The sequence below is a fragment of the Macaca fascicularis genome, chromosome 14 (genome assembly GCF_037993035.2).
Source record: "Macaca fascicularis isolate 582-1 chromosome 14, T2T-MFA8v1.1".
Classification (NCBI taxonomy): Eukaryota; Metazoa; Chordata; class Mammalia; order Primates; family Cercopithecidae; genus Macaca; species Macaca fascicularis.
Window position 1 is genome coordinate 7,615,599 of NC_088388.1, and position 16,681 is coordinate 7,632,279.

At 42.6% G+C, this 16,681-nt stretch overlaps 1 protein-coding gene and 1 pseudogene across 1 annotated transcript in view; one reads left to right on the forward strand and one right to left on the reverse strand.

Moving 5' to 3' along the window:
- TOP6BL (TOP6B like initiator of meiotic double strand breaks) overlaps window positions 1-16,681 on the reverse strand; it is a 107,427-nt gene that overhangs the window by 77,804 nt on the left and 12,942 nt on the right. Inside the window, exon 3 of the mRNA XM_065529397.2 lies at window positions 13,525-13,578. Coding sequence (XP_065385469.1) covers window positions 13,525-13,578 — 54 coding nt within the window. The remainder of the gene's footprint in view (window positions 1-13,524; window positions 13,579-16,681) is intronic.
- LOC102117051 (complement component 1 Q subcomponent-binding protein, mitochondrial pseudogene) lies at window positions 10,246-11,198 on the forward strand (annotated as a pseudogene).

A 16,681-nucleotide genomic window follows, 5' to 3' on the forward strand; every position in this document is an offset into this window, starting at 1 on the left:
ATTTTCTAAATGTATGTTTGGTACAACTTAAGTTTTTATTATGTCACACACAATGCTGCTACATATAATGTCGTGTTTCCTGTTTCACCCAAGTCTTATCTAGATTATACAATGGTTCCACTGAACCTAACAGCATGGAAGATACTCAGTGAATGCTGGTTGATTATTGAAGGTGCTCAGTTTCAGATACAGCTTTCATTGGCATAGATCAGGGGCTGGCAAACTTTTTCGGTAAAGGGTCAGCTAGTAAATATTTTTCATGTTATGAGCCATATACTTTCTGCTGCAACTGTCACAACTACTCAACTCTGCCATACACTAGGTAGCTTAAACAAAGAGAAATTTATTTCTCACAGTTCTGAAGACTGGGAAGTCCAAGATCAAGGTGCCAGTTCATTTGGTTCCTGATGAGGGCTGTCTTCCTGGCTTTTAGACAGCTGCCTTCTCATTGTGTGCTCACATGGCCTTTCCTCAGTGGATACAAGGGAGGGAGAGGGAAAAAGAGAATAATCTCTCTCTCCCTTCCTCTTCTTATAAAACCACTAATCTCATGAAGGCCCAACCCTCATAATCTAACCCCACTTACCTCCCAAAGGCCCCATCTCCAAATACTATCACTTTGGGGGTTGGGGCTTTACCATATGAATTTTGCTATTTGTCCTTTAATTGTTGTTGTATAAGTTCTTTATGTACACTGGATACTAGACTTTTCTTATCTGTGGATTATTTTTTCACCTTTTTTTCCTAAGTTTTGGAACTAGAGACCTTTATTTTCCAGTTTTTTTTGGTTTTTTTTTTTTTTTTTTTAGGTATAATTGATCTTTTCACTTTCTTAATATCATCTTTTGAAGCATAAGAGTTTTTAATACTGATTAAGTCCAATTTCTCTACTTTTCCTTTGGTTGCTTGTGCTTTAAATGTCATATCCAAAAAAACATTGCCTAATCCAAGGTTATGAAGATTTAAATATTTCTTTCTTTTCTAACAGTTTTATAGTTTTAGTTCTTTGATACATTTTGAGGTAATTTTTGTATGTGATATCATCTGACCATTTTTCAGAATGTATTAAATGGCTAGCCATAAAGTCTACTCAAGAAAAAATACAATATCCCCTCTTCCCATTCCAGCCAAATTCCACTATACCACTATAGGGAGACAACTCTCCTTGTGTCCCCAGCTGAGAAAACTAAAGATGTGTGGTAACCCGGAAGGACAGAGTTGGAACAATAAGTGCCCAGCTGATTACTCAATGAAGAATTGTAAAAGTTCAAGCATTTTAAGCCAGCCAGGTACAAGGCAGGTTAGCTCTCATGGGCTGCTGAATAAAAGCAGTTATGTACCACTCAGCCAGAGCATGAGCCAGCTCCCAGGATCTCTAATAATAAGAGCTATCCTTTTCTCCTGTTCTATCTATCCAAGTTGAAAAGGAAAAGGATTATGTCAGGGTTGGTAAAAACCACTTCTGTCGGCCGGGCACAGTGGCTCACGCCTGTAATCCCAGCACTTTGGGAGGCTGGGGCGGGCGGATCACGAGGTCAGGATATCAAGACCATCCTGGCTCTCTGGTGAAACTCTGTCTCGGCCGGGCGCGGTGGCTCAAGCCTGTAATCCCAGCACTTTGGGAGGCCGAGACGGGCGGATCACGAGGTCAGGAGATCGAGACCATCCTGGCTAACACGGTGAAACCCCTTCTCTACTAAAAAAATACAAAAAAAAAAACTAGCCGGGCGAGGTGGCGGGCGCCTATAGTCCCAGCTACTGAGGAGGCTGAGGCAGGAGAATGGCGTAAACCCGGGAGGCGGAGCTTGCAGTGAGCTGAGATCCGGCCACTGCACTCCAGCCTGGGCGACAGAGCGAGACTCTGTCTCAAAAAAAAAAAAAAAAAAAAAAAAAAAAGAAACTCTGTATCTACTAAAAATACAAAAAAAAAAAAAAAAAAAAAATTAGCTGGGTGTGGTGGCGGGTGCCTGTAGTCCCAGCTACTTGGGAGGCTGAGGCAGAAGAATGGCGTGAACTCAGGAGGCGGAGCTTGCAGTGAGCCGAGATCGTACCACTGCACTCCAGCCTGGGCAAACAGAGCAAGACTCTGTCTCAAAAAAAAAAAAAAAAACCACTTCTGTCCTTTCCATCCCCTTCTGTCACGTCAAATCTTGAACATGTTCTCAATAGTGAAGTGCAATTAGATAAATGTAACAAGAAAAAGAGTAAAGAAATATTAAGGAAGCAAAAAAAGACAAAAATCTATTTGTTTTAGCATGTCTTGATCTTCAACCAACCTTTATAAAATCTTACCAAGTGTTAGGTAAATTTGGCAACAAGAGTCTGTTTAGAATGTATCAAAAGCTGGCCGGGCGCAGTGGCTCAAGCCTGTAATCCCAGCACTTTGGGAGGCCAAGACGGGCAGATCACGAGGTCAGAAGATCGAGACCATCCTGGCTAACATGGTGAAACCCCGTCTCTACTAAAAAATACAAAAAACTAGCCGGGCGAGGTGGCGGGCGCCTGTAGTCCCAGCTACTCGGGAGGCTGAGGCAAGAGAATGACATAAACCCAGGAGGCGGAGCTTGCAGCGAGCTGAGATCGCCCCACTGCACTCCAGCTTGGGCAACAGAGCGAGACTCCGTCTCAAAAAAAAAAAAAAAAAAAAGAAATGTATCAAAAGCTTTAAATTAAGTGTAGTCTCTCACAGTTTAATGGATAACCAGCAACCTATGAGTCTACAAACATTTCCTTTCTTAGTATATGAGGCTGAGGTAAGTCTCAGTTTCCTTATCTCTGAAACACAGATGATGATAACACTTATGTCTGACTGCTCCTCAAGAATGAATAAGATCATGTCTACAAAATGAGCTCTCGGGGGGAAAAAGTGTTAGATAAATTCTGAGCCTTAGAGTTGCTGATTTTGTAAGACATAAAATTATAATGGATTTTTATTCTTTTTTTTTTTTTTTTTTTTTTTTTTTTTTGAGGCAGAGTCTCGCTGTGTCACCCAGGCTGGAGTGCAGTGGCCAGATCTCATCTCACTGCAAGCTCCACCTCCCAGGTTTACACCATTCTCCTGCCTCAGCCTCCCGAGTAGCTGGGACTACAGGCACCCACCACCTCGCCCGGCTAGTGTTTTTTTGTATTTTTTTAGTAGAGACGGGGTTTCACCGTGTTAGCCAGGATGGTCTCAATCTCCTGACCTCGTGATCCACCCGTCTCGGCCTCCCAAAGTGCTGGGATTACAGGCTTAAGCCACCGCGCCCGGCCTCAGATTTTTATTCTTGAATACAAGAATCTCAGACTTTAAAAAAAAAAAACAAAAAAAAAAACTTGATTATGTCAGACATTCAAGAGTTCACCATTGTGATTTTCTTACTCAATGTTGAGCAAGCCTGGACCTGTCAATCTCTCTAACCGATGAAAAGCACCACTCCTCACTTTCTTTCCCAACAAATTAACAAAGAGGACAAAAGTGAACTTGAAAATAAACAGGGCATTGTGGCTCACACTTGTAATCCTTATACTTTGAGAGGCCGAGGTGGGAGGATCGCTTGAGCCCAGGAATTTAAAACCAGCTTTGGCAACATGGCGAGATCTCATCTCTACAAAAAATAAAATAACTAGCTGGGCATGGTGGTACACACCTGTGGTCCCAGTTACTCAGAAGGCTGTAAGTGGGAGAATCCCTTGAGCCCAAGAGGTCAAGGCTGCAGTGAGCTGTGGTCATGCCACAGCACTTCAGCCTGGGAAACAGAGCAAGACCCTGTCTCCAAAAAACAAAGCAATGAACAACAAAAAAGTCTCCCTGACACCAAAAGGGTGGCGTATAGGGAAGAGGCAAAAACTGAACTATCATAGCCATGTAGCCACATATCAACAGCAAAGCAGTCCTCCCTGTTTACAAGGACTGGTATTCTTTTTTTTTTTTTTTTTTTGAGACGGAGTCTTGCTCTGTCGCCCAGGCTAGAGTGCAGTGGCTTGATCTCAGCTTACTGCAAGCTCTACCTCCCGGGTTCACACCGTTCTCCTGCCTCAGCCTCCTGAGTAGCTGGGACCACAGGCACTCGCCACCACACCCGGCTAATTTTTCTGTATTTTTAGTAGAGACAGGGTTTCACCTCTACCTCCCGGGTTCACACCATTCTCCTGCCTCAGCCTCCTGAGTAGCTGGGACCACAGGCACCCGCCACCACGCCCGGCTAATTTTTCTGTATTTTTAGTAGAGACAGGGTTTCACCGTGTTAGCCGGGATGGTCTCGATCTCCTGACCTCGAGATCCACCCGCCTCAGCCTCCCAAAGTGCTGAGATTACAGGTGTGAGCCACCGTGCCCAGCCAAGGACAGGTATTCTTATCTAGTCTTATGAAGAAAAAAGAAGGCTGTAAATTGTATTTGGGAAAAACACTTGCACATCTTTTTAAAATAACTGGCAATACTGTATAAAGAGCTAAGTTATGTCAATAAACATGGAAATAAGGAGCTATTTTAAAAAGATAAAAATAAAAATAATATGAATAGAAGAAAGAGGAAACAGCAGCAAAATAGAGATCGATAAACATGGATTTTTTTCATATTACTCCATCCAGTTTCCTTTCCTCACTTGAATAAGGACATGATAGGAAGCAGACCTGAGCAAGTAGGACACACTGAAACAATCATGTTTCACTAACAGACATTTATGATAGAAATAGTTCTATATAAATGGATAAGTATACACATAAATGAATATATAAATGGAATTATACTTAAGTGGATAAGTATTCAATGCAGACTAGTAGCACACATTTAATATGACACAGTGACAATTTTTTAAACACATTAAGAAGTTATATATCTTAATGGGCATTATTCTTCAAAGTAGAGGGGCCTATCCTCTTGAAAGAAGGCCTTAAATCTGGCCTGAGGTACTCAGACCTAATATAATAATAAATAAGAAATCATTAAAGGAAGAACGTAAGCTATGTTTAAATTAATAAGAATTATATATTATAAAGGCAGAATTAACAAAAAATCAATTACATAATGAGGAAACAAAAAAGGAGAAACCCCTCCCCCACCGTAAAAACCAAGATTTTTAACCCTGGAGGATTATGAGTATGTCAATATCACTGAAAGGAATGCAGACATTATACAGTAAGTTCATTTCAAGAAAATGAACCCTATTTTAGACATGTTACACACGATATTTCAAAGGAACTCTCAAATGGAATAGTCTAATTGACATTCAAAGCTATTCCTTTGGAGTTTAGGAGATGTGTCAGTGATCAAGAGGGGCAAAAATAAGTCTCATCAGCATAGTTAATGTTAGTTAAAGTCTTAAAAGTAGAAAAGCTGTCTGAATTGAATGTAGAATAATGATGCAGAATAATGAAGGGAAGAAAGGCACCTTAGTGACTGAACTTTGGGGAATATCCTCTGGGTTATGAGAGAAGCTCTTTGAACTTACACCTCCATTACAGTACTAATCACACTGCATTTTATTTGCAAAGCTGCCTCTACTTCCTGTGACTTCTTTGTGGCAAGGTAGATGTTTCAATAAAAGTTTACTGAATAAAAGTATAAGTAGTTAAGGACTAGAGAAGAAAGGGGAAAAAAGAGAAAATAAACCAGTAGAGAAGTAGTTGAGTAGGGAGATTACGATGGTCATTGTTTGTTAATCCAGCATAAATAAAATACCCGGAAATATGAGCCTATTTTGTACAGGAATTGATCTAAAGTATTCCAGATCCAGAGAAAAAAGTACCTGGATACAACCCTGGTAGAACAGACTAAAGAGTAAAGGAAACTGAAGCTGATAGTTCTTCAACAGTTCAGCTCCCCTGAAGAGGGGTCAGACCACTTGTTTTAGACACTGAGAGAAATCAGCCAAATAATGAAGACAACAACATAAACTGAATTCAGAGACATATTAATTTTGTATAAATATATGATTTTTTAGCATCTAGAAAACTGATGAGTAATGAATCCAGCTGCCAGAGACTCCCTGATGAAGCTAATTAAACAGTGAAAGATCAGAAAATGGAGCAATTTAAAGCAGTTTGCTATTAGTTTAATAGTGTCAGAATCTCTAAATAATAATAGTAAAAAAGGCATAATTAATAGTGTATAAACCAGGGAGCTAAGAGATTCCTTAGTCTTCACCAATTTCCTTTGTGAGGTTCACTAAGTAATTTTTGTTACTAATTAGTAAGAATAACTAGGTCAGGCATGGTGGCTCATGCCTGTAATCCCAGCACTTTGGGAGGCCGAGGCGGGCAGATCACCTGAGGTTAAGAGTTCGAGACAAGCCTGGCCAACATGGTGAAACCTCAACTCTACTAAAAATATAAAAATTAGCTGGCTATGGTGGCAGGCACTTGTAATCCCAGCTACTTGGGAGGCTGAGGCATGAGAGTTTCTTGAACCTAGGAGGCAGAGGTTGCAGTGAGCCAAGATCACGCCACTGCAGTCCAGCCTGGGTGACAAGAGTGAAACTTCATCTCAAAAACAAACAAACAAACAAAAAGAGTAACTAGCATTATTGAGTGGAGGTTAATATTAAGAGCCCTAACAGCTGGAGAGAAGACTTAGGCTGCAGTTGGCTACTAAACATGATTGACCATGAGCAAATGATTCAGTTTTAATTGTGTACTTGATGTGCAGTACTTCGTCTTTGTACAAAGAGTTAGCTACTCACAATTTATCACAATAAGGATTAAATGAAATTGCTTTGAGTTTTTAAAATAACAGTTCAATTAAAACTAAGTCACCATGACAAAAATTGTCTAGAGTTTGTAGTACTGGCATAATGAATATGTGGTTATTCCATAAATGATACTCAACTCAATACCCATTCCCTAAGAGTAACAATGATAATAAAACTATTCCCTCGTAGTTACATGGCTTTTCACTTTTCTCAAAGCACTTTCACAAATACTAGTCAAACGAATAGCCTTATATATGATCTGACCACTCCTTGTACAAGCATATTAAGTGTGGGTTTATTTTGCAGGGAATGCTCCTATCTCCTCCCTAGTGCTAATAATATACTCCCTTTTATTTATATAGTTTTTTTTTTTTTCTTTTGAGACAAGATCTCACTCTGTCACCAAGGCTGTAGTGCAGTGGCGCAATCACAGCTCACTGCAGACTTGACCCCCGGGCTCAAACGGATCTCCTGCCACAGCCCTCAGTAGCTGCGACTGCAGGCATGCTCAGCTGATTTTCACACGCCTGGCTGATTTTCGTATTTTTTGCAGAGATGGGGTTTCACCATGTTGCCCAAGGCTCAAGCAATCTGCCTACCTCAGCCTCCCACAGTGCTGGGATTTTAGTCAGAGCCACCGTGCCTGGCCAGATTTTCACTTCTTTTTTTTTTTTTTTTTTTTTTTTTTGAGACGGAGTCTCGCACTGTAACCGGAGCTGGAGTGCAGTGGCATGATCTCAGCTCACTATAACCTTCACCTCCCGGGTTCAAGTGATTCTCCTGCCTCAGCCTCCCAAGTAACTGGGATTACAGGTGTCCACCACCACCCCCAGCTAATTTTTTTTTGTATTTTTAGTAGAGACGGGGTTTCACTATGTTGACCAGGCTGGTCTTTTTTTTTTTTTTTTTTTTTTTTGAGACGGAGTCTCGCTCTGTCACCCGGGCTGGAGTGCAGTGGCCGGATCTCAGCTCACTGCAAGCTCCGCCTCCCAGGTTTACGCCATTCTCCTGCCTCAGCCTCCCGAGTAGCTGGGACTACAGGCGCCTGCCACCTCGCCTGGCTAGTTTTTTTTATTTTTTTTTAGTAGAGACGGGGTTTCACGGTGTTAGCCAGGATGGTCTCGATCTCCTGACCTCGTGATCCGCCCGTCTCGGCCTCCCAAAGTGCTGGGATTACAGGCTTGAGCCACCGCGCCCGGCCTGACCAGGCTGGTCTTAAACTCCTGACCTCGTGATCCTCCCGCCTTGGTCTCCCCAAAGCACTGGGATTACAGGCATGAGCCACCACGCCTGGCTGATTTTCACATCTTTCAAAGCAATTTCACAGATATTAACTGGAGCAGGGCCACTAGGAATGGTCTTTCCCTTCTCTGCATCAACCCAAAGACAATAATTCAAAAATGAAGAGTAAGGAAAAACTTATAAATAATCTAGATGTTTTGAAGGCAGTCAGCCCATGATTCTTGAACTTGGATTCAGATCTCCCAGAAGTCTCAGAATCCGAGCAAACTCTTCAGGACAATAGCTGATGTTCCCTTTTTTCTAGGCATAGGCTTAAGGAGGCAATAGAATAGAGTAAGATATCTTCACTAGGGGCATAAAGGCAGAAACCAAATCTATCTTGTTCACTACTATAACCGCCTTTAAGTCGAGCACAAGGCCTAATGCATAGTAAATGCTCAATAAATCATCATTGTGATTAATACTAAAGGAAGAACATTCTTACCAAATACTCACAGAATGTTCTGGACCTAAAATAAAAATCTTAGCTGGGCATGGTGGCTCACACTTGTAATCCCAGTGTTTTGGGAGGCTATTGCATGAGAGCTTGAGACCAGCCAGGAGTTTGAGACCAGCCAGGGCAACAAAGTGAGATCCCATCTTTAGAAAAAATTTAAAAAGTAACTGGGCATGGAGGTGTGTACATGTGACCCTAGCTACTCAAGAGGCTGAGGCTGGAGGATGGCTCAAGCCCAGAAGCTTGGGGCTGTAGTGAGCCATGATCACACCACTGCACCCCAGTCTGGGTGACAGAGCAAGGCTCTGTCTCAAAAATAATAACAGGACAGGTGCAGTGGCTCATGCCTGTAATCCCAGCATTTTGGGAGGCCGAGGTGGGAGGACTGCTTGAGCCTAGGAGTTCAGGACCAGCCTGGGCAACATAGTGAGACCTCATCTCTACAAAATAATAATGTTTAAAATCTCATTTTTTGGGGTTTACTTTTCTTCCACAATTAGTTTTTAAATGCGTTCAAAACAAAAATTAATGTACTCACACCAAGTAGAACCTAAACAAAATTAGGGTCACAGAGCAAAAGCAGAAGTCTGTTAAATATCTAAGGATACAGACAGTCGGAAGGTAGATTCAGAGGGCCAAGACAATTTACAAAGGAAAAGGGGAATACCTCTGATCACTTCATTTAGCAAGCAAGCATTTTTAAGTCCTCATTATTTTTTATTTTAGAAACAGTCTTACTTTGTCACCCAGGCTGGAGCACAGTGGCGTGATCATAGCTCACTGCAGCCTCAAATGCCTGGGTACAAGCAATTCTGCCTCAGCCACCTGAGTTGCTGGGACTACAGGTATGCACCACCATGCATGGCTAATTTTTTTATTTTTTGTAGAGATGGGGGTCTCAATATATTGCCCAGGCTAGTCTCTAACTACTGGGCTCAAGCGATCCTTCCATCTTGTCCTCCCAAAGCACTGGCATTATAGGTGTGAGACACTTCACCTGGCCTGTCTCCATCCTTCAATTAAAAATTACTTCAGAAAAGAAGTTTCAAAAGGTAGAATTGTTTCCTATGTATTTCTGTCTTTAGAGTATTCATCTTGTAACTGAGTTGTAAAAATAGTTTGTTTTCTTTGATAGGACCAAGATAAAGAAAGGTACTGGCCGGGCGCGGTGGCTCACGCCTGTAATCCCAGCACTTTTGGAGGCCGAGGCGGGCGGATCATGAGATCAGGAGTTCGAGGCCAGCCTGACCAACATGGTGAAACCCTGTCTCTACTAAAAACGCAAAAATTAGCTGGATGTCGTGGTGCGCACCTATAATCCCAGCTACTCAGGAGGTTAAGACAGGAGAATCGCTTTAACCCAGTAGGCGGAAGATTGCAGAGAGCCAAGATCTTGCCACTGCTCTCCAGCCTGGGCGACGAAGCGAGACTCCGTCTGAAAAAAAAAAAAGGCCGGGCGCGGTGGCTCAAGCCTGTAATCCCAGCACTTTGGGAGGCCGAGACGGGCGGATCACGAAGTCAGGAGATTGAGACCATCCTGGCTAACACGGTGAAACCCCGTCTCTACTAAAAACACAAAAAATGAGCCGGGCGTGGTGGCGGGCGCCTGTAGTCCCAGCTACTCGGGAGGTTGAGGCAGGAGAATGGCGTGAACCCGGGAGGCGCAGCTTGCAGTGAGCTGAGATCCGGCCACTGCACTCTAGCCTGGGCGACAGAGCGAGACTCCGTCTCAAAAAAAAAAAAAAAAAAAAAGAAAGAAAAAAAAAAAAAAGGGTACTTTGGGCGCCTAGCCCTGGGTTGTCCTTTGCATCCGCACGTGTTCGCAGTCCTTTCCACTATGCTGCCACTGCCGCACTGCGTGCCCCATGTGCTGGGCTTCTGCGCCGCTGGCCTCCACGCCGCCGGCGCCCGCCGCGCCTTTCCGGCAGCTCCTGCAGCCCGCGCCCGGCTGTGCGCCCGGCACTTCGGGCTGCTCAGCTTGCCTCCTGCGGCCTCGCGGGCCCTGAGCCTGCGGCTGGGGGTGCGGCGTGCGAAGGAGACAAAGCTTTTACTGATTTCCTGAGTAATTAAATTAAGGAGGAAAGGAAAATACAGAAGCATAAAACCCTTCCTAAGATGTCTGGAGTTTGGGAGCCGGAACTGAATGGGACAGATGCTAAATTAGTGCGGAAAGTTGCCAGTGGGAAAAAAATCACTGTCACTTTCAACATTAACAACAGCATCCCACCAACATTTGATTATGAGGAAGGAACCCTCGCAAGGGCAGAAGGTTGAAGAACCTGAATTGACATCAACTCCCCATTTCGTGGTTGAAGTTATAAAGAATGATGGCAAGAAGGCCCTTGTGCTGGACTGTCATTATCTAGAGAATGAGGTTGGACAAGAGGAGGCTGAGCGACATCTTCTCTATCAGGGAAGTTAGCCTTCAGTCCACTAGCGAGTTTGAATGTAAGGATACTAATTATACACTCAAAACAGATTCCCTAGACTGGGCCTTATATAACCACCTGATGGATTTCCTTGTGGACCGAGGGGTGGACAACACTTTTGCAGATGAGTTGGTGGAGCTCAGCACAGCCCCGGAGCACCAGGTGTACATTACTTTTCTTGAAGACCTCAAAAGTTTTGTCAAGAGCCAGTAGAGCAGACAGACACTGAAAGACATAGTTTTATGGCTTTCCAGTGAACAAATCCAACTATGAAGCTAGACATGTGCTTTGAAATGATTATCATCCTAATATCATGGAGAAAAAATACCAAATTTAAATTCTATGTTTTGCACACTCATTTACTATCTTTTTTTTTTTCTTTCTTTATTTTTGAGATGGAATCTCTTGCTCTATCGCTCAGGCTGGAGTGCAGTGGCGCTATCTCGGCTCACTACAAGCTCCATCTCCCAGGTTTACGCCATTCTCCTGCCTTAGCCTCCCAAGTAGCTGGGACTACAGGCGCCCGCCACCACGCCCGGCTAATTTTTTATTTTAGTAGAGACGGGGTTTTACCATGTTAGCCAGGATGGTCTCGATCTCCTGACCTCGTGATCCGCCCGCCTCAGCCTCCCAAAGTGCTGGGATTACAGGCATGAGCCGCTGCACCTGGCCTATCATTTTTTTCTATACAAATCGATTGTTTCTAGATTTTTGTATAACATGATAGACAATAAAATGGGTTTATGTCCTCCAAAAAAAAAAGAGAAAGAAAGAAAGAAAGGTGCTTTAATAATTGAGTTGCTATAAATTTGGGTATAAATTTAAATTTTTAAATGATTTGCATTTTACAAAGCACGAAGAAAACTTGTCATTAAAAAATGGTAATACATTTCATAAACATTTATTTTATAACATTATACTTTTCCAACGTAGCTTTTTGGATGTTCCCATTTTTTTGTTTGTGACCAAGTCTTGCTGTCGCCCAGGCTGGGGTGCAGTGGTGTGTGATCACGGCTTACTACAGCCTTGACCTCCCAGGCTCAAGCGATCTTCCCACCTCAGTCTCCTAAGTAGCTGGGACTACAGGACTACAGCTGTGCACCACCATGCCTGGCTAATGTTTTGTTTGTTTGTTTGTTTGTTTTGTTTTTTTATAGAAAGGGGGTCTCGTGATGGTGCTAGGCTGGTCTTGAACTCCAAAAAGTTCTACTGGATCAAGCAATCCGCCTGCCTTGGCCTCCTAAAGTGCTGGGATTATAGGCATGAGCCACTGTGCCTGGCCAGTTGTCGCCATTTTAATACACAGTATCTTTTTTTTTTTTTTTTTTTTTTTTTTTTTGAGACAGACTCTTACTCTGTCACCCTGGAGTGCAATGGCATGATCTTGACTCACTGCAGCCTCCACCTCCTGGGTTCAAGTGATTCACCTGCCTCAGCCCCATCAAGTAGGTAGGACTATAGATAGGTGTGTACCACCATGCCTGGCTAATTTTTGTATTTTTAGTAGAGATGAGGTTTCACCACGTTGACCAGTCTTGAACTCCTGACCTAGGTGATTCGCCTGCCTTGGCCTCCCAAAGTGCTGGGATTACAGGCATGAGCCACTGGGCCTGGCCACAGTATATTTTCTTAAAGCAAGCACAGATGCAAACTTTTAAAAATCTACTAATATTCCAGATTTAGTCTGGGAAAGTTTCTTTTAAAAAGTTATTTTGTAAAACTTATAAATTAACAATTCATTAGGAAAAAATAGGCCAATGGATAATACTTATGAAGCAAACAACCATAAGAAATAAAAATGAAAGCATTAGAGTTTTAAGATAATTTTGGCCTCCTTAAAATAAATGTTATGGCCTTTGGCTTGTAGAGTATTCTTAAGTCAAAAAAATAACACAAAGAAATTCTGCGGTGGCTCACACCTGTATTCCAGCATTTTGGGAGGCTGAGGCAGGTGGATTGCCTGAGCTCAGGAGTTCGAGACCAGCCTGGGCAACACAGTGATACCCTGTCTCTACTAAAATACAAAAAATTAGCCAGGCATGGTGGCGTGAACCTGTAGTCCCAGCTACTCAGGAGGCTGAGGCAGGAGAATTGCTTGAACCCAGGAGGCAGAGGTTGCAGTGAGCCAAGATCACACCACTGCACTACAGCGTGGGTGACAGAGTGAGACTCCATATCAATAAATAAATAAATAAATAAATTCTTAAAACTAAGGTCAGCAAAACTTCCTAAACCATACCAACTTTGGCATATAATGTGGAAAACATTATTACTGCTAGCCAATCATTTATAGTAAAAGCATTCTCCACACGTTCTTTCTTTGAAGTAGATAGAAACAAATATCTACTAAAATTTTTATTTTATATCTGGGAAAATTTTCTCTGAAGCCGTAGAGAGAGAATACAGAAAAGCTACAGTGATCTAGGTATCCTGTCAATTCTATACAGTTTTATATTAATAGATCATCTTTTAGTAGAGAAGCCAGATAAAATGTAGGATAAAGTACTGCATGAGACATAATTATGTTAAAAAATTATTATTTATCTGAAATTCAAATTTAAGTGGGTGTCCTGTATTTTTATTTATAAATCTGTCAACTCTTTCTTTCAATATAAATTTGTTTCAGAAAATATCAAATTAATTGTTGGGAAGACAGTCAGTCTCACGGAAGTTAGGTAATTCTTTACCTTTTAGGAACTTCTTGAGGACCATGCCACCAAAAAGGCTTCCTGCAGAAGCAACTGTAAGAAACAAAGAAATATCACAAATAAGTAAATGTATTCTACTGAAAGAATCAAATGGGAGTCTAAAAAACTGCTTATAGACACAGAACATTTGAAAAGTGACCACTACTAATGAGTTTGGTAAAAATGGAAACATCAAAGAAATACTATAATGGTACAATGACTGTTTTGGAGAAAAATACCTTCTTAGAGATAACCAAATAGCAAGTCTTTTCACCTATATTCAACATCCACCCACAATCAACACCAGGACTGCCTCTTTGGATGATACTCTACTTGACAGAAAAAGATTATGTGAAGACTGCAAATTGCAGCTAGTAATCAGAATATATCAGGTCAATAACTCATATCCTAATATAAGATTCAATTAAAACTTCGGCTCTTCTTTTATTTTTTTTATTTTTTTTTTTTTTGAGACGGAGTCTCGCTCTGTCGCCCAGGCTGGTGTGCAGTGGCGCGATCTCGGCTCACTGCAAGCTCCGCCTCCCGGGTTCACGCCATTCTCCTGCCTCAGCCTCCCGAGTAGCTGGGACTACAGGCGCCCACAACCGCGCCCGGCTAATTTTTTGTATTTTTAGTAGAGACGGGGTTTCACCGTGGTCTCGATCTCCTGACCTTGTGATCCGCCCGCCTCGGCCTCCCAAAGTGCTGGGATTACAGGCGTGAGCCACCGCGCCTGGCCTCGGCTCTTCTTTTAACAAATTTTACCCTTAAATAGAAAATACCAGGCTATCAGGTAAGAATTCTCTTACCTAGAGTTCTAACTATAAATATTAGAAATTTTAGAGCAATAATTCTTCAGGGTAGACAGTGTATAAGGAAGCAGGCACCAAGAGGGGACAAAAAGATCAGAACTACCTAGAGGCTTTTTAATTTTCAAACTGAATATGCCCTTCCCCAGAGAAACATGACGTCACAGTTCAGAATCTCAGAATCATTGCCATAGGAACCAATAGAAATATATCTATCCCTCAGAAAATGTGCGTCTTTCAAGCAGGGAAAAAAGGTTGAGAATCATGGAACTAGAGTGAGAGGCAACATCATTCTGTAAACTGCTGTCCAGTTCAGTAGCCAGAAACTACATGTGGCTATTTACATTTAGCTAAATTAAATTAGAAATTTAGTTCCAGCCGGGTATGGTGGCTCACACCTGTAATCCCAGCACTTTGGGAGGCCAAGGTGGGTGGATCACCTGAAGTCAGGAGTTCAAGACCAGCCTGGCCAACATGGTGAAATCCCATCTCTACTAAAAACAACAAAAATTAGCTGGGCATGGTGGTGGACACCTGTAATCCCGGCTACTTCGGAGACTGAGGCAGGAGAATCGCTTGAACCCAGGAGGCAGAGGTTGCAGTGAGCCGAGATCGCGCCATTGCACTCCAGCCTGGGCAACCAGAGCAAAACTCTGTCTCAAAAAAAAAAAATTTTAGTTCCTCAGTCACATCTGCCACATTTCAAGTGCTCCATAGCCACATACAGCTAACGGCTAATCTGCTAAACAGGAGATAGAGAACATTTCCATCATCACGAAAAGTTTTATTGGATAGTAATGCTCTAGATTTCCAGATTTTAAGTGATTCTGGATAAATGATACACACTTCCAAAGGCCTAAGTCCAAGCAGCATAGAACATTTAACAAAAGATAGTCTTTTGTGTTTGTTTGTTTTTTGTTTTCAATTGAGAGAGTCTCTCTGTCGCCCAGGCTGGAGTGAAGTGGTACAGTCTCGGCTCACTGCAACCTCTGCCTCCCAGGTTCATGCGGTTCTCCTGCCTCAGCCGCCTGAGTAGCTGGGATTATAGAGGTGCGCCACCACGCCCGACTAATTTTTACATTTTTAGTAGAGATAAAGTTTCACTATGTTGGCCAGGCTGGTCTCGAACTCCTGACCTCAAGCAATCCACCTGTCTCGGCCTCCCAAAGTGCTGGGATTATAGGCGTGAGCCACCGTGCCTGCACCCACCCCCATCCCCCACCCTCCCCTTTATAAAGACCATCTTTTGGCCAGGCATGGTGGTTCACACCTGTAATCCCAGCACTTTGGGAGGCTGAGGTGGGTAGATCTTTTGAGCTCAGGAATTCAAGACCAGCCTGGGTAATATCACAAAACCCCATCTCTACAAAAAAAATAAAAAAATTAGCTGGTCGTGGTGGCACACACCTGTAGTCCAGCTGATTCAGGAGGCTGAGGTGGGAGGATCAGCTCAGCCGGGGAAACAGAGGTTGTAGTGAGCTGTGATGGCACCACTGCACTCCAACCTGGGCAACACAGAGCAAGGCCCCATTTCAGAAAAAAATTTTGTTTACATTGTTTTAAAAAGATAATCTTCTGTTCTATAGAGGGGATTTGGGGGAATGCTTGCTTTAAAATATGTATTTTATAGATAAGTCTCTACTGTCATCTTTGTACCTGGAGGATAGAATTTTATCGCTTTTATATAAAAGCATTGGAAGTATAACTGAAAATTGAGGGCTGGATAGGATGTGGAGCAGGTGGAAGCACTCCTCACCCATAATTAGCTGGGCGTGGTGGTGGGCACCTGTAATCCCAGCTAGTGGGGCCGGTGGGGGCCAGGGTCAGGGGCAGAAGCACGAGAATCACTTGAACCTGGGAGGTGGAGGTTGCAGTGAGCCGAGACCGTGCCACTGCACTCCAGACTGGGTAACACAGCGAGGCTCTGTCTTGAGGAAAAAAAAAAAGGGAAGGGGGTTAACTGTATGTAGCATTTCCCAAACAGTATGTTTCACAGTCCACACTGGCATATGAAAGGTCCTGAATAGACCTACAGTTTAAAAGTTCATTTTAACTAACATTTCCCAAATTTAAATGACGACGTAACTCCTTTCTTATAACTCATATAAATATTCTGTGGCATACATTTTGGGAAACATCATGAAAATCATATTTGTTAAAGCCTTCAATAATTACTGATGGAAAAAAACTAGTCATCTCTCAGCTTCTGATAGATGAATCATCTCAGATATCAAATTTGCTAGTTTGTTGTGGGTTGAACTATGTCTCCCAAAAGATAGTTTTAAGTAGTAGCCCCAATGTCTATGACTTTATTTGGAAATATATGCAATCAAGTTAAGACAAGGTCA